The sequence below is a fragment of the Phalaenopsis equestris genome, unplaced genomic scaffold, assembly GCF_001263595.1.
Source record: "Phalaenopsis equestris unplaced genomic scaffold, ASM126359v1 Scaffold233663, whole genome shotgun sequence".
Lineage (NCBI taxonomy): Eukaryota > Viridiplantae > Streptophyta > Magnoliopsida > Asparagales > Orchidaceae > Phalaenopsis > Phalaenopsis equestris.
Window position 1 is genome coordinate 82,991 of NW_018251603.1, and position 19,203 is coordinate 102,193.

General features: G+C 36.2%; 1 protein-coding gene across 1 annotated transcript in view; it reads right to left on the reverse strand.

The window, feature by feature from the left end:
* Positions 1 to 2,389: 2,389 nt before the first annotated feature.
* LOC110038735 (GDSL esterase/lipase At3g26430) overlaps positions 2,390 to 19,203 on the reverse strand; it is a 30,128-nt gene continuing 13,314 nt past the window's right edge. Inside the window, exons 2-5 of the mRNA XM_020743628.1 lie at positions 14,106 to 14,315; positions 13,837 to 14,006; positions 3,812 to 4,082; positions 2,390 to 2,964 (exon numbers count right to left, since the gene is read on the reverse strand). Of these exons, the coding sequence (XP_020599287.1) occupies positions 2,699 to 2,964; positions 3,812 to 4,082; positions 13,837 to 14,006; positions 14,106 to 14,315 (917 nt within the window). The 3' untranslated portion in view covers positions 2,390 to 2,698. The remainder of the gene's footprint in view (positions 2,965 to 3,811; positions 4,083 to 13,836; positions 14,007 to 14,105; positions 14,316 to 19,203) is intronic.

A 19,203-nucleotide genomic window follows, 5' to 3' on the forward strand; every position in this document is an offset into this window, starting at 1 on the left:
CGCCATGTGGAGGCAATTGAGGGAACTCGAGAGTGAGAGCTAGTATCTTCCATCCCTACCTGGTCTTCAAGTTTATTCAAACTATAGATTAGCCAATGTTCTTTATAGCATCTTTAGTAAGGGTAAAGAATATTATTTCACAACACAATTTGCATACTTCCATAATAGAATTCATATACTTATTATTGACTCATGATAAGAAGAAAGATATTTTCATATTAAGTACTTTTCTTGTACAAAAACTTTAGGTATTATTTTAAGTTGTTACTGCTTTGTTAAAATATCAAAAATACCAAAAATATTTAAATTTTAAATTCCTGCAAAAATCATTTTTTGTTTAAGTAATTATCTTTTTAAAAATAGAAAAACTTTTTAAAAAGTGTCTATTGCATAATCTTCCCTGTGGGTTCGATATTCAAGTCTTAATCAAAAAGTCTTATATTACTTGATAACGATACGTATAGTTGCGTAGTATCTCAATATAAATATATATAAATTAAACAGTTAATTCTTATTTTTCTTCAGGATCAAGTTTTTTGTTTTGTTGCAAAATAATGAAAATATAAGTGAAAAATACCATCAAAACTATTGTTATACTGTGAATAAGCATTGTGTATGGGATCAGGTCCCCTACATAATAATAAAGCAAGATATAAACTAAGAGAAAAATGAGTCTAATTAATAAGGAGATACACTGCATACCCAACCATAGGCCCCCTCACCTTCTTGAAGACTTTCATGTTGGCAGCCTTACAAAGATTCACTAACGTGAAATTATAATCACCCACCATGGCGTTGCAAGGAACTGAGTGGGTAGCACCGTGAAAAGACAGAGGAAGATGAATAAATCAATGTCCTCATGCCCTATTTATAGTAGTCCACTGCCAAGGAATTCCAGAAAATTTATTTATTGTACCATTAAGTAATCATAAATGTTGTTGGTTATCATAAATAAGATTCCCTTATTCTTATTACAATTGTCACTTTCAAGAAGCAATAGAATAAAAAAATTAAATATGTACATGGAAAACATGTCAACATGAATCTGAGAAGAATCCAATGCTCAGAAGACGTGACATGACAATATGGGAACCACTAGGAAACTAATTGATGTGGGACTCTGACAGCTAGTTGTCGACTCAAAGAAGTTGACTTAAGAAGTTACAACCCACAAAGAGATAAATTGATCTGTATCAGAAGTCGTGCAAATGAAGCCAGTAAGCTTCTCTAGTAACTCAAGTTCACTGGTGATGTATATACATCCACCAGGCAATTTCTCTGGAAGGTAGGTCATCAGCATCCAACTAACTTCATAATAGCGACCAACAAACTACACCCATGTCGCTTGTTAGTCAGATGGTCCCTCTAAAATAGATGACCGACAAGATTGGTCGCCTCATCCATGTCATCCAACTCAACAAGTTGTAGACACCCAAGAGATCCCTGAATCAAAGTCAAATATCTATCCATAGAGTAGGGGTTTCTTTGTAATTTTATGAGTCATACCTCATTTGTCTATAAATAGGAGACTATTTGGAAAATAAAGGTAGCACAATCTTAGCCAAAAAGGTCGAGAATGGTCAATATACTCATTCTAACTTACTGTTTATTCTCTCTCTCTCTCTCTCTTTCTCTCTCTCTCTCTCTCTCCCCTCCCTCTATTTGGTTTTTTGCTCTTTTCCTTAGGTGTGACCCACAGAAAAAATTCGGATTCAACAATTTTATTAATGCAAACTTCATACTTGAAAATTTTTTGAAAAGTCAATTTTATCACTTCAATGAGAGAAGGCTTTTCTTTGACAGCTAATATTGCCAAGACATATGGAGAGACTGGATTCTCCCAACAATCAATTGATGATAGAGACCATGCCTATTTTTAGCCTTGACAATTCCAACTTGGTCTTCACCAACATTCACTAAATCCAACACATATCTTCTCATCTCAAATATCTCATTTAATCGTTTGATTGACACCATATATATTGTCATCTTCTTGATTTATGAACCAAAGAAAGCTATGCATAAGTATTCCAATTATTGGCATGGGGAGAAAAAGAAAGAGGATTTTCTAATCCAATTCTGATTAAAATAACTTTTTAAATATTCAGTTAATTTATTTTTATGTAAACATAGTATATGAGTAATTAACTCTTGTATTCTAATCATTGTAAAGCAAACTAAAGAGATGTAAAAATTATCTTCTCTAAATTTTGTTAGAATATTCTCACATAATTTATATTATATCTCATTTCAATTCTTGAAGTTATATATATTATATATATATATATATTACATTGTTTTAAATTTTGTTTTGCTCCAAACTAGAAAAAAAAAATCATAAATTTATTTACAAATGACCCAACAAATCGAAATATTTTAAATAACATATTTATTCCAGAGACATTTGATAACCAACCAAATTCCAATCATTTAATTTACATTGCATTATAATAGGCATACATTTTTAAACACTTTCAATCAAACAATCCATTTAACAAACTAATAAATACAAGCGGAGCATGAGATAGTCACCGCATCATTTTTCTTGAATTTCCAATCCACGCTCCATCCACCAATGCTCGAACTTCAACACCAATCCAATTTCAAATTGGAAAAACATAAAAGGAAAAAAAATCCAAATCATCCATAATACAAATTTATTGACAATTACAAATGACTAATCTGCAATGCCAATCTCTCATGCTGTTTGATTATAACAAGCCATTCTTAGAGGAAGATGAGGATCAGAGAAAGTCCCTTCAGATATTTGATCAAAAATCCATTTGTTAGCAGCTTCAGTGTAATGAACTCCATCCCAGTTGACGCGCTTAAGGGGCTCTTTGCATGAGTTTGCAAGAACAATTTCCGTTCCATTTACCACAGTTTTGGATCCACAGCCTATTGTCTTGTTGTAGTTGTAAGCTCCACCATGGCCACAACAAGCCATTAGTGGGTGCTCAAATCCTATACATGGCAAAAATAAAAATATGAAGAAAAACATGTGAAAAAATTTAAAAGGTTAAATTAAGAAGACATAAGTTTTTCAGAATGATTGGCAACAAATATATTCTATGTTTCGAGCAATAGTTAGACATGAACAAATGAAAAATATGAATTCATAAAGCTAATACAATTAATTAGGTAAGTTTAATGATGATTATGTTTTTTAATGATAAAATCATTCAAATATTTAGTATTATTGGTATATCAGTGTTATCTACATATGTTAATTTTATAACAACTAGTCAACAATCATTATCTTACGGAAAAACTATCAAAATGTTCCTTAACACTTTTTGCATATTTTTTTAGTAGGACGTGAAATTCAGCCCCAATTTAAAGTATCTGTCGTCAAATTTGGCACTTTAATAGGCTTTGGGACTAAAATAACCCAACATAAATAGTTAGGGCACTATTTAACACTTTTACTCGTTATCATATAGTAGGTTTAGATTAGTATGCTGATGAAGGCCTATACAAGGAATGGAGATAAGGATTCACCAAACCTACAGTTTATATTTTTTAACAAACTAGTTGTATTTATTTTTGATGTTCATGCATTATACTAAACCCAAATACAAGAGCCGAAGGAGATGCCTTCAAATTATAAATAAATGATTAGATATAAAATAAAAAGTTAGTCTAGGTGTGAAATAATGGCCAGACACCAAGAAAAGTACAATAGGCCTAAAAATTAATCCAAATTCAGTATAATCTGATTTGCACATAAAGGGTGAAATAAATAGCCCGCTGTATACATAAATGTAAAAAATTTACAACTACTAAACAAAAAAAAATTAATCTGACTTACCATACTTTTTTGCATAGCTAATGAGCCTGTACTTGTTGGAGTAGATATCAACATAGGTGAAAGATGCAAGAGGAAGATCCTTTCTAAGCTGTATTACAGTATCATTTAGCATTGAATTGAATAGCTGAGCCACCTCATTGAAGGGAACTCCACAGCCCTTATCATCTACCTCAGGAGCTCTCAAGGTCAGCCTATCCAAAACATAAGGAAGACAGCCAAAAGGACCTGTATTGTGGATCCAAAAGTATCTCCCACCTTGCCAATAAATACTCTACAGAAAGGAATTGATCATAAATATTCCAAAGAGATGAATTTTGTTGCTTATAAAATTGATGTGAAGTAAAATGTGGGTAAGATAATGTTTGGTTGGAAGTGAGCTAAAATGTTCTGAAAGATGGATGGTATACTTGATGTCTATCTTTGGTTGGAAGTTGTTAGAATTTAAGTTTTTATTTTTTACTCATAAAATGAATTAATAACAAAATATAATTTTTTTAAAATATAATTTCTTTTAAAAAATCAATCAAATGAGCCCATATGTTTAATTGGTTTGGTGATTGGACGTACACTGCATAATTTTCTAGGGCTTATTCAGTGCGTTGATCGTTTTCTATTATCCAACCGGAAGTTCTTTTATGGACAACATATTCTTTAGGCTGCTGTAAAATATCACAACTTTTTTTGAAGCAAAAGATCATTAACTCGCACCCAAACTATAAGTGCATGCTTTCTGAAATTTTTTCAAACAGAAAAGCAAGCAAAAAACTAATGCGAACCACCGGAGTTGCCTCATTTGTACATCTTTTATGCTAGCTTTTCAAAATTAAGTTTTGTTTTGTGCAAAAATGCACTTTATAAATCCCAATTTGCATGCGCACCCTCTCTACAGCTTCGCGGACTAAGTAAATACACTACGGAGCAGCACACTGTGCCCCTTTCATTCTAAAAAAAATAAGTCCATAACAAAAGACTTAACATTTAGGAGGTAAATACAGCATAACCTAGAGATATAACCTCTTGAAAGGATTTAAATTTCTTTGTTAGAAAGATTTCCATTGAAGGCTTGCTCCAGGGTTCGTCTCTCCCTTAAGGGAGAGAACATTAGATTAAAACTGGTAGCATGACATTTCTTATAAATTGGTCATTATAATAGTTCTTTTGGGAGATGAGAAGACAATACACTCAAAGTGCTCAATGGTTTTGGTTTGGGAATTGAAGAGTAGCCAGATCAAGAATTCAAGGTTTCATTATCCTGAGGAATCATGGATCCTAATTCACTTAAATAGAGGAGATAATCGACCAAATCTAATATAAAAATCCTTATTAGCAGTCATAGGTTACTTAATTTCATAAAAATGGGGGTGAAAGCTGACTAAGTAGCAAAGTTTAAAAAGACAAGAGTTAATATGAGAGCTTTATACTCTATCAAATGCATCAAGCAGAACTAAAAGCTTAGATGTATGACAATACACACTTTTTGGGCTGTAACTATATGATGGTAACATCTTTAAAATTAGATTAACCACTCAGGCCAAGAGCATGTGTCACATCCTTATTGGAGAAGAATTTTGAGCTTGATTTGGTTGACCATAGTGATATGGCATGACTCCTTTCAAAGCTTAGTGATATTAGAGTTAACCCAAATAATAATAAACAAATAATAATTCTTACTGAAAATACAAATAGGCGGTTATAACCAACACAATGAAATAAAAAAACAATAGACACTAGATTTTTATGCCATAGGGGAGGTGGCTGGTGGCAGTTGGGTAGGCTGGATGGTTTGGTGGCAACAAGGGGGTGATGATGGCAGCGAAGGAAAGGTGAGAAAATGTCGGAATAGTGAGAAGGCAGGCTGTTATGAGCGGTGGTAGCAAGGACGAAGGCCTGACAGCAGTAAGGCGACACGGGGAATGGTTTTAGGCTGCCGAAAAAGTATTAGAACAGCCAGGAACGACAATTTGAGGCTACGTCGGCGAGGGGGAATGACGGAAGAAGAAACAAGGAATGTGTGCACTTCGAGATAGCAAAAGAATGGTTGTCCTGGCGGTGCGGTAGCATGAAGGTTGACTAGACAACGATGAAATGCAGGAAGAACAACAAAAGGATTGCTGTCAGGTCTGGCTGCAGCAAGGATGAATGTGTGGCAGTGGAGCGGGAGAGATATAGAGTAGGGGAAGGCTAAATCACTACCTCTAGAGCGAGATACAGTTGGAGTATACTCAATCCTTGGAAAGTAATCACCACCTTGGAACTAGATATAGTCGGAGCACCACTCTCCCATTGATTTAACCCTAGAAGAGAAAATAAGGATACTGATAGTTGTACTAAAAAAAACACAATAAAAGTTGAAACCTAAGAACAACAAAAACACATAGATAGCACTGGGGTAATTAGAAGGAATGTGTGGCAGTGAAACGGGAGAGATGTGGAGGAGTTGAGAAAGGCTAAATCACTACCTCGAGAGCGAGATACAGTCGAAGTACTCTCGATCCTTGGAAAGTAATCACCACTTTGGAACGAGATATAGTCGGGGCACTACTCTCCCATTGATATAACCCTAGAAGAGAAAATAATGATACTGATAGTTGTCCTGAAAAAAAACACAATAAAAGTGGAAACCTAAGAACAACAAAAACACATAAATAGCACTAGCGTAATTAGGAGTGCACACCAATCCAGAAGTAGTGACGCTTTCCCGAATCTGGTCCAGAGGAAGTGAAGTTTCCCACACCGAGCCCAAAAGAAACAACATGTTCGACCTCATCATTCAAAGCTTCTGTCTCTTCATAGTATGGAATTAGATCAGGCACGTTGAAAGTGGCAGAGCTATTGCAATCTCACGATAAGTCAATCCTCTCTCTGTCATTTCAAAGCACATCGTGTAGAATAAGTATCCATCAACTTTTGGCGCAATTGGAGCTGGCACTATATATAAATGAGTATTCTCACAAATTAAGTCTACAACCAATATATCAGTAAATTGCTTCTCCCACCTCTAGTACTATGGTGGGTGCATATGATAAACAAAGATGTAATGTGGAACCAATTATAGGATGAAATTTGTGGTTGTCTGGGCAACTCTTAATAGTAACCACTCGAAAGGGACCTCTTCTTCTCTGGTAAGACCTGGATGCCATTGTAGGACGTTTTTTCTCACAAAGCTCCTAAGGCGATTCGCAATGTAGTGGTCCATACATCCTATTTGATCACATATCGGGGGGTACACTGCTGAATTGACTTTAATACCCAGATAACTCTAATAGTCTTCCCGAAATAGTACACAGGGTTCCATCTTTGACATGTTGGACTACTTTTAGAGACAACCACGCAATACGTGAACTGTCATACAGGATGTCTGGCAATTACATCAATAACAATAAGAGAACAAATATTATTATTGAAAAATAAAATGGGCGGTTACAACACACAAAGAATTGGAAAAACAATAGACACAACACTCAACTAAATTTGTATTCCATAGGGAAGGTGATCGGTTAGCGGTTGGGAAAGCTGCATGGTGGTGCTGTAGCAAGGGGTTGATGATGGCAGCAAAAGAAAGGTGAGAAACTGTCGGAACAACAAGAAGGCTGGCTATTATGGATGGCAGCAAGGATGAGTGACTGGGAAACGGTAAGGCGGCACAGGAAACGGTATTGGGCGGCCGGAACAGTAAAAAAACAGCTAAGAACAACTGTTCGAGGCTGCAGCAAAGAATGAGAATGACGGAAACAGTGTCGGGGAATGCGTGAAACTTCTAATTCCATTGAGGTTGAACTATGTTTTGGGGAGTTAAGGGATAGGTTATGATTTCTTCGATTGAATTGAGGTAGAATTGAGTTTGATTAGCCATTTTATCATTCCAAGAAGTTGTTTTAATATGTTAATGATGGTGAAACTTCTCATGAGCTAGGCATTTCATGCGATGTTCAATGTCTTACATAATAACATTTTCAATTTTCTTCGTTTGTGGGGCATGTTAGAGGTGCCTTGGTGCTAGTATACTTTGTTTCATCGCCCGTTAGAAGCTTTCCAAGCCATGAATTAGTTTTTAGTTTTTTTTTTCTTTTTTTTCTTTTTTTTTAGCGTCATTAGAGACGTTCATACTAATCTGGAAGGTTTATTTTTTTTGTATCAACGTATCATGGTAACATTTTTTTATTCATATTTTCATTTTATGAAATTGGTTATCTTTAGAGATAGGAACGAGTTCAGTCCATTTTGCCCCATTAGTGATCAAAGGATTGTTAATGGAGTTACAGAAACATATTAGCTTAGAGGTCTCTGCATTCTCATGAATCTTGACATGACTTCATCGTTGACCTAGGTTAGGAGGTGGTTTGAAACTTAAAACAGCTTATGGTCAACGGTGTGGTGGGTGATGAGCAACGCTAGGACATTTTTTGAAGATCAATATGCACCACTTAAATAACTACTTCTCAAGGCAATAATAACTTTATTCTCCATCAAGGGTTGATCATGTTTAGATTATAAAGACCTCAAGTCATATTGTCCATGTAGAAAACAATATATGTTTTAGGTTAAAACTACCCTGGACATTGGTAACTTAAGGTCAGAACTACAACATCACTTAGCTTAGGGGTCTCCATGCATATTACTATGGCCATAAGGTGTATTATGCTTCTTGACGATGAAAGCACTTCACAGAAGCATTAAAATGGTAAAATATGAGGTAATCTCAAGTCATACTGTACATGTATAAAACTATATATGTTATAGGTTAAAACTATCCTGAACATCCGTAACTTTATGTCAGAACTACATCACTTAGCTTAAGGATCTCCATGTATATTACTATGTTCATAAGATGTACTATGCTTCTTGATGATGGAAGCACTTAAGAGAAGCATTTTACCAAGGGTATTTCAGTCAAGAAACCTTTTTAACCTTCTCCCTGTAGGGATTTCCTCCTAAGTCATTGTGCTACATATTTTGACAAGGCTTTATTGTGGAGGTGGAATTGTCTTTCGCTTGAACTTAAGAGGCCTAGTTTTGCAGAGAGAGGGTGGGGAGGCTCCTTTGAATTGGATAATCTGTGGAAGTCAAAATTGGGTTTGGGTCAAGTTGAAATTAGGTAATCAGACAAAAATTAGTCTGCTCAAAACTTCAAGACGACATGTGAAATAGTTATGGGTTTGTTAACTTAGCTGAGGCCTACTAAGACTCAGTGGAGGTTCATTAAGCTGTTTAATAAAAAATTACAAAAAATTTTGCTATTTTGTGAAAGTCAATTTTAGAGTTGGCAAGGATCTGTTGAGTTAGCAATGTCTCACTAGCCTAATCGAGATGGTTCACTAACATCATCTCTTACTGATTGCATCGTGGCCAACTTCCATGCTTTTACAAACTTAAGCCAACACTTGGTTGATCAAGAATCATTCTAGCAAAGCTGTTTGGTATATTAGTGTATTTGGTAGGTTTGTTAGATTATTGTTTGGCTAAGTAGGCTTGTTGACCCTTTGAGTTAAAAGTTTATGAGGAAATAACCTGTGACACGTTTTGTGTTTTTCCCTAACTACTCTCACCCAAAAGCATCAATGTGGAATCCCTTTAGGCAACACTATATTGATTTAAACCCAGTTTATGGAGCTCATTTGTAATTAAAATGTTTTAAGCAGGTAAGAAATTAGAGAATGATGGTTACATTTTATATAAAATAGCAAGTGTAAAACAGAAATACATTAGTAGCAAATCAGTGAGTTTAACTACAAAGGCTTCATTTTACACTAAATAAAATCTTATTGTATCAAACTTCACCATTTTCATTGGATTAATTTCCTTGAATAAAAAAGCAATCAAATGTCAAAAAATGATTATTTCATTCACTTAAAAACCATGAGAAAATAAGGTCATTATAAAAGAAAATTTTAAACTTAAAATTTCAAGTTGAGTGCTAATTCATTCAACCAAATCATAGAAATTTAGCAAAATTTTTTATGCAGGGAATCTCCTGCTTATGAAGAGGATGCGGGATCGCGCAATCTCATGACCACGCACGTGCCAGACTCATTCAAATAGCCCAGAGACAAACTGAGCGGCCCTGTTTCGATCCCTTTTCAAATTTTAGCAAGTTTCCTCGTTTGTTTTATTCAATGGAGTCCTTTCCTATAAATGTGTTTTATTAGGGTTAGAATGCAGTTTTCTGTGTTTTCTTTTAGGACAGCCGCTAATGTCTAAGATTTTCCCTTCTAGGGATGTGTCCAAAGGCGAGAAAGTGCTTCGACTGTAACTCGGCCAAGGTGGTGATCTCCTTCTAAGAGATAAAGTGGTGCTTCGGCTGCAGCTCATTTGCGAAAGGGTATTCATCCTTCCCTAACACCTCCACAATTATTCCAGTCGCCTCCATTTCCTTTCCCTCCCTCCTCTTCGCTTTCCCTAGTCCCAACCCTCCACCTTCGCCAGCGCCACAGTTTTCTCCCTCGCCTGGCGGTTTTAGCTGCTATCCAGCTCTCTGTACTTGCTACAGCCTCTAAGGACAGCTGCTTTCTTGTCTATTCCCTGCAGCCTCGCCACCCAGCCACCTCTTTCAGTCATTCCACCCACCCCCTTCGCTGCTACAATCCTCAGACAAACCTCCCTTCTCAGTCCTGCAATCCAATGCCTTCCCCCTTCACTGCCCTTCGATGTCCCAACTCTGCACTTTGCTGCCCCCTCGCTGTCTATTTCCTGCAGCCTCGCCACCTAGCCAGATCTTTCAGTCATTCCAGCCAGCCCCCTCACTTCTACAGTCCTCAGACTGACCTCTTTTTTCTGTCCCACGGTCCAATGCCCTTCCTCATCACTACCCCTCACTGTCCCAACTCTCCATTTTTCTGCCCCTCGCTGTCTCAACTCTCCACTTTGTTGCCTCTGCCATTCCAAGCACTCCACTTCGCTTCTGATGCAATGCCAGCCCTCCTTTTGTTGTTCCAGCAACCCACAACGCATGTCAGCCTCCTACCGCCACTCCCACACCACCTAGCTGATCTCCGCCACAGATCGAGCCCTAATGTGCATTTGTGTCGTGTTTGGTATCATTTTCCTTTCAAGTGTGTTTATTTGTAACTACCTATTTGCTTTTAGATAATATTTATTTTTTCTATTATGGTTTGAGTTCATTCTAGTATCATTTGGTATCAAAGTTAACCTAAACCTAGTCTTATTATAGCGTTTATAGCATCTACCATGCCCAAACCTATCTCCACCCTCTCCACATTTTTTTCCGCATCCAATATTACCATTACACACCTCCTTGCAAATACCCACCCCAAACCCTAATCATGCCTTCGAGGAGAAAAGCGTCAGACGCCGATCAGGAGTTTATCATAGAAGAGATACATCGACAACTCCATTGAGTGTTACAATGACCAGATGAAATTGGGAAAGAAGATCATTCAGAGTGGTCACACAAGTTCCATTCAATCCCCGAGATGAAGAATCAACATCTCGAAGATTTACCATGAAATATTGGAGAAGCCAGAATGTTAAAGTCAAGGTGAATCTACCTTATTATGGTCAATTGGATTCGAACTAGGTCGTCTAGTTGCTTCAGACTGTGGAACTTTTCATTGAGTACCAGGACATCTCATCGGACGAAATGGTGAAACGAACCGCCAACAAGTTAAAGAAGAGTGCATTATTTTGGTGGCAAAAATTTGAAGCACCTACGCCAGTGCAAGGAAAAAGATAAGACCATTACTTGGTCCAAGATGAAATGGGAGATGCAACATCAGTACCTACCAGCTCATTATAGACATGATGTGTAAACCCTAGCTTCAAAAATGGAGAGAGAGCATTATCAAATGACCACCACATCTTGCAACTTAGTTCAACCCCAGCATCTTACAACAAGAGTACTCAAAGGAACATCCAAGCAAACCACACCAAAGAAACCTCTAGATCAGAGAGGAGAACAGGTGGAAGTAATCCGCAATCCCAAATCTTCACACTAGGATGTATTTCAAGTGCCTAAATTTGTGCATACCGAATAAGATTGCACATCCAGAAGAACGATCTATTTCATGGATCAGAGAGTATTAGAAGAAATAAACTGTGATCCGAATAAAGATGAAGATTTCAATGAGGATCCTCAGCTTCCAGCCGATGAGAAAGAGACGGCAGAGATTCCAATTGAACCCAAGAGAGATACTTTGGCAGAGTTGACAGTAGCTATCCTAGAAGGTAGTTAGTCTAAGATAATGGGCATCATATAAAGTATGAGATTGTGGTGCCTTGAGCTACTGTTTTGCTGACGATGAGAAGATCACCAACAACATTAAATGTGCAAATGGAAAATGAGTTTGAGGAGCCAATATTAGACATAGAACAACCATAGATAGTACAAATTCAGACATTTTAGATCTATATATTACTTCCTGAAATGCCCCTGTTTAGAAAGGTTTAGTATCTCCGAGAAGAGACATTTTTGTGCCACTTCTAGAAGCTCATAGAGAGTCGTTGGGGTATTAAATTTATATCAACAGCATACCCACCGACAAATGATCAGACATGAGAGATGACTTGTATTATAAATTGCCTTAGAAGCTTAGCAGGAAGGAAAATTCTACAGTCGAATGCATACCCATTAAAAGAAGACGAAGAAGAGGTTTTTTAGAGTTGTTGAAATTCAGTGTGGTTCAGTCTATCATAGATTTTATTTTAGAGTTGATCCCTTCTGATAGACTTGTCCATCAGATGAATTCAACAGAGTACAAGAAGTGAGAGATGAAGGTTATAGATGTAAGGGCCCGAGAATAACCTTGCGAGAATCTACAACTATATGCCGCTCCATCTCAGTTTGTGCCAAAATGTAATAGATTTTTTTTCTATCAGAATGTGCTTTGGAATGATAACACATGCAGAAGTGATTTACCAGGAAGTTACAATAGCTCCATCACCTTCAACGTGGCCGATTTGACGCCATACCATGAGAAGTTAGAAGCTTCGACATATGAGGTCGAAGCTCTCCCAACCTCGGGAAACTGAAGTTGGGCACTTCCCGCTTACGAAACGAACATGGAATAGTGTGATCCCATGACCGTGAGCATACCCCATCCACGCAAATAGTCTAAAGGCAAACCAAGTGGCTTTGTTTTACTTTCCAATTTATAGCAAGTTTTCCCCTTTCCTTTCATTTTCATATAGTGCTTTCCTCTATAAGAGTTGTGTTATGGCTTGATTGCAGTTTCCTTGGTGTTTTCATTCAGGACAAGCACTGACGTCCAGGGCTTTGCCTTCTAAGGTTGCATCAAAAGGCGAGAAGGTGCTCCAGCTATAACTGTCCTAGGTGGTGATTTCCTTCATAGGAATTGAGTAGCGTTGCGGCTGCCTCTCATTCCCGATGAGGTATTTATCCTTCCCCAACACTTTCACAACCTTTCCAATCGCCACCATCGCCTTCCCCTCCCTCCTATTAACTTCCCTCGCAGTACCAACTATTCATCTTCACCACCGCTAATGTTCCCTCCCTCGCCTAGCTGTTTCTGCCGCTGTACAGCCCTTCGTATTTGCTGCAGCCACCCAGGATAGCAGCCATGCTGTCTTTTCCCTGCAAGCCGTCACCCAACAACCTCTTTCAGTCATTCTAGCCATCCGCCTTGCGGCCTCAGTCACCAAACAGCTCTCCCTTTTCTGTCCCGCAGTCCATACCCTTCCCCTTCGCTGCCCTTCGCTGTCCTGACCCACCACTTCACTCCCGCTGCCATTCTAGGCCTTCAGCTTCACAGCTAATGCAATTCCAGCCCCTCATTTTGCAGTTCCAGCATCCCAAAGCCCATTTCAGCCTCTAAACACCACTCCCCAACCACCAAGCCAATCTCCACCACCGGATTGAGCTCTAATGTGTGTTTATGTCGTTTGTTGTAATTTCCCTTTCAAGTATGTTTAGTTGTAATCACCTATTTGCTTTTAGTAATACAGTTTGTTTTCTCTATTGTGTTTTAGGATAACTCCGATATCAATTGCTCATATTGTAAAATATAAATTTTTTATTTCAATTTATAAGAGCATCCAAAATCAATCCAAACCTTTATTGCAATAGTGAACTGATCGAGAATGTCAGGAATATTTGCTTTAACTTCCTCAGTTGTCATTCCAAGGAAATAGCCTGCTGTGAGATCATTCTGACCAATGTCAAAAGTGTAAAGCGCCTTCGAGAAAAAATCTTCACTAGGCAACAAATCTCCAAAAATTCCCCCTGTATGTTTTTGAAATTGCAAATTTACAAGAACCAATAATAAATTGATTGTGATGGGAAACATAGAACTTTAATAAATACAAAATGGATAATGCTTACCTTGTGAATAGAAAAATTGGGATCTGGACTTGAACTGAGTAAACTGCCAGGTTTGAACATCCAAGGAGAAGGGACTATAGCCACTTTGAAAAAGTGTTGTATTTTGTCTCCTTATTGTTGAACCAGCAGTAGCAAAATTGGCTCCATGTGAGAAATTAGTCCCAATTGAGTTAAGATAAGCACTTAATAAAGGAAGGCCGAGGCTTTCAGCTGAGAAATTTTATATAATATATTGATTAAATGGTTGTTCTCAAATATATAAAGCTTCTACATAAAAGTCTGGCCACTGATTTCAGAAACTAAGGTGCAGACTAGCAGAGCTCGTGCGGGGTCAATCTTTATTAGGTTCAGTTTGTTAGGAAAACACACAAAGATTCATTGTAATTCAGCTTATTTGCTTAGTGAGTCAAACACAAGATAATCGCAAAAAACAAGAATAATTAAAATAAAGATGGCAAACATGTACGGATATATTATATAGATAACTTTCCTTCACCTAAAAGGAGAATCATTATTCTCACTTTTTAGCTTTAATGTTATAATGTTCAAACAAAACATCAAAACTGCTTAATTTTGTTAACGTCATTAAAAGTAGAGAGATGCATGATTCAAAATCCTTTAAATTTGCTTGATGGCTAATCAAACGCTTCAAAATTATTTCAGCTTATAGTTTTGGTTGTACAAGAAGGCCATTTCATGTCAATAGGTAGAGACTGTCAAATAATTTAGAATTAAAGATATGGCCAATAAATGATACTTAAGGTGTATTCGGTGATTTCGATAATTTGATTGGTGAAATACATTAGTAAAATTAGACTTTTAAATGACTTTCTATTTTTTGACATTATTCTTGGTTGATTCATCTTTTAACTAATATATAAATGATGAAAAACAATAACTTTCAAATCATAGGCCACAAACAATACTGTGAAGTTAAGATTGAATATTGTTAAAAATGGCAGAAGCAAAAAGGAAAAAAAAAAAATAATAATTTAAGTTGAATGAGCATATTTGCTTAAAAAAGAAAATCAACTATTTCTTGCATATATATTTTATATTTTAGCTCTTTAATTCTAATCTATTTAAAATTTATAATTGATAGTGAAGGATGTGTGAGATGAAATAACGCTTCTTCTAATGGATGATGGTATAATTCTCTCTCTTATATTGATATACTAACATCATCACGAATCTATTAATGTTAGGATCAAAGCGCCCAACAGAGTGCTCCAACCTAGCACCACATCCTTTTCTAGATATAGTGATTGGACGTTCTACGCCTTGAATGGGTGCAGTTGCGCCGTGGTCTGTTCATTTTCATATTTGAAAACAGAGACACTGGAAAATTGAAGCTTGGAATGGGCGATCTAGTGCTCAAAAGAACGACTCAAGACGGAGCGTGTAGAAAGACGACGCCCAGGAGTGGCACTCCAGTGCCAAGGGCAGTTTCTCTTCTGATTGAGATTTAAGTACTCGACTTATATATGAGGAAGGTATCTCTCTCGGTATTGTGTAATAAGAGTGGGATTGAGCTAGCGATGCTGCAAGTTATGTGTTATAAATTTTTGCAATCTACTCTTGCGCGATCAAGAGAGGAGCATTCACGAGTTTTAGGCTTGTAGAGAGGAACTCTGAGTGTGATGTAATATGTATATTTCTCCTCATTTCATAGTTGAATCGTTGGTTTAGTTTGACTTCTTAATTATTTCTTGCTCTTAGGTGTTTTTACATTAAACGATTGTTCACATGCATAGCACTCAAAAAATTGCTATTTACAAATCTAGCACTCTCTTTAATCCGTTTTTCAAATTCTCAAATATTAAAATTCATGATAAAGCTTCACCCCACATTTTCTTTTTTTATCAAATTATCAATGGTTTGATCGTGGCATGCATAAATACATCCATTCGGTAGTTCAAAAATATTACCTAGGTGCTAGATTTTGTAAGTAGCAATATTTCAGATGCTATTTATGTATTTATCCACATTAAATCTTCTATGCTTTTCTAGATTTCCTATGTTATAGGCTTCCATTCAACATTTGTTCCAGATCTCTCGAATCGTTGTGTTTTTCCACGATGTGATTTGATTGTGAATCAATTGAATCCAATCTCTCCATCCCAAGAAATGGTATCAAAGCAGGGTTTTCTGAAGATCTTTGAATCGAGTGAAGCAATGGTCGATGAAGTGAAGTACAATATGGAAAGGTTCAATGGTTTCAACTTTTTGTTATGGAAAATGTAAGTTGAAGATTTATTATATACAAAAAATGTAACTGACGCTGGTGGAAGGAATCATCAAAAAGCCTAAATTAATGACAATAGAAGAATAGAAAGTGCTTGATCGAACAACAGTAGGTTTGATCCATTTTTCAATTTTCTGAAATGTTGCTTTCAATACTGTCAATGAGAAAACTACGGTGGATTTAATGGCCGCACTGAAAAAGATGTACGAGAAACCTTCTGCTTCAAAAAAGATTTTTATGATGAAGAGATTATTCAACATGAAGATTATGAAAAGGGAATTTGGTGGTTGGACATTTGAATAATTTCAACATGATGACAAACCAATTGTGTTTCGAGGGCATTAAATTAGATGATGAGGTCAGAGCATTACTAATTCTATCTTCATTGTCTAACAACTAGAATTGACTAGTTATTAAAGTGATTAACTCTTCAGGCAAAATGATGTAAGACTTTGATCACATCGTTAGGTTAGGGGTGAATGAAGAGTTTGCAAGAAGGCAAATGGTGAAACTTCAAATATTATGTTGATGTTGAAAACTAGGTAAGGAAATCAAGACAGAACTATATGCAAAGAAAGATTAAAGTTAAGGAGAGAAAAGTCCAGGTTAGAAAGAAGAAATGGCATAGGTGAATGTTGAAATCGCAAGAAGAAATGTCATTTTAAGAACTGTAAATTTCCGAAGAAGATTGGTGGTGGAGGTCAAGACAAAATCTCTCTACAAATGTTTCCATAGTCAAAATACAACTTGAAACCCTAATTTTATTCATAGACAGAAACTTGGATAATAGATTTAGGTGTGTCTTTTTATGCTTGCAAAGAGGTTTAAGAACTACACTCAAATGGATATAAGAAATGTGCATTTGGGAGATAACAAGACTTGCAATATTGAAGGAAAGAGAGAAAGAGTGATGTTAATATCACTTTGTCAAATGAAATAATCTGGAAGCTTGGTGAATTTAAACATATTTCATGTTTGAAAAGAAATGTTGATGTGAATGTTCGATTGTTCAACAAACTAAAGATGTTTAATTATTCAATATATATTCATATTGATGTAGGATATATAAGTTTGACTAAAAATTTATCAAATGCACATTCGTTAGATATGATTCAAATGCATTTGGGTACAAATTTTAGGACTATCAGAATCAGAAGTTCATCTGTATCAGAGATGTGATATTCAATAAAATGAAAATGTATAAGAGCTAGTACAAAACTCAAAATTATCAATCAGCTACTTTTGAAGAGTCCGCCAAATATGTTGAGAAAAAAAATAATGGTGATTAGGAAGATGAAGAAAGGAGATGTGCTCAATCTAATGAAACACTAAAAGTTTCCAGATACTTACTCTTAATGTTAAAAGGCTCAATAGAGTGACACAATCGATACAAAAGTAGTCTCATTCATTCTACTATCTTTTGCTAACAAATGGTGAAGAAATAGATTACTATGAAGAAACAACTCGAGCTATAGATTCAAATGCGTGAGAGTTTGTTATGGATGACCAAATGCACTCATTGAGGTCAAATCGGACTTGGGGTTTGGAAGAATTGCCAGATGGCAAAAGGACACTACACAACAACAGATCTACAAGCTGAAAGAAAAGTTAGATGGTAGCAGATGCTTCAAGGAAAGACTTGTTGTGAAAGGGTTTCAACAGAAGAAAAGAGTGGACTGTATTGAGATATTTTCTTCCATAGTGAAGATGATAAGCATCAGAGTTATGTTGAGCTTGATAACAAAGAAAAATTTGGATAAATGTAAAGATGACCTTTTTATTTGGTGATGTGAATGAGGAACTATATATAGTGCAACCACAATGTTATGAGGTTCTGAAGAAAGAAGTCATTGTCTGCGGTTTGAAGAAAAGCCTTTGTTGTTTGAAGTAGGCCACAAGGTAGTGATACAAGAAGTTTCACAAGTTCATGTCAGACAGTGGGTACATGAAATGTAGTGCATATCATTGTGGCTTCATTAAAAAAAATTGATAATTGATATATCTATTTCTTTTATATGTGGGTGACATGCTGATTTTCAAAGCAGATAAAAGAAGATCAAAGACTTGAATAAGCAATTGTTAATGAAATTTAAGATGAAAGATTTATGCTAAATCAAGAAGATCCTTGGGATGAGAATTACATAAGGGTGTGAGTTAAGCCGACTCGTGAGCCGGCTCGATAAGTGGCTCATGAACTAAACTCCATGAGCTAACAAGCCAAGATCAAGCCAGCCCCGACTCGACTCATTAGCTCGTGAGTCATCTAATTTAAACAAAAAAATTACTATAAAATATACTCAAAATATATTAAATTTCAAGATTTAATCTTTAAGGTATTAAAAATATTAAAAAAATAATATTTTGTGTTGTACATTAGGAGATTTCTTATTGTTTATCTCCTAACTGAGTAACTATTCATTCTATTTGTCACATTATTATAAAACTAGCTTAAATTATTATTACTTTCTCTCTTTAATATCAAACAAGTCGGGTCATAAGCCGGCTTGAACTTGTAGAATTAAGCTCAAGCTCGATAAAATTAGTCAAACTCAAGCAAAAGGTGGCTCGAGCTTGACTCGACTGATTTACACCCGTAGAATTAGCAGGACAGAAGTGCAGGTACAGTGAAGTTATCTCAGAGAGGGTATATTTATAAAGCCCTGCGAAGGTTTAACATGAACGAGATAAAACCAGTGTGCACATTTTTATGTAGTCACTTCAAACTGAAAGAAAAGTCAGATAGCAGCAAACGCAACAAAGCAAAATTTATTGTGAAGGCGCGTTAGCAAAATAAAAGAGCGGACTACACTAAAATTTTTTTTTCTGTAATGAAGATGACAACCATCAGAGTTA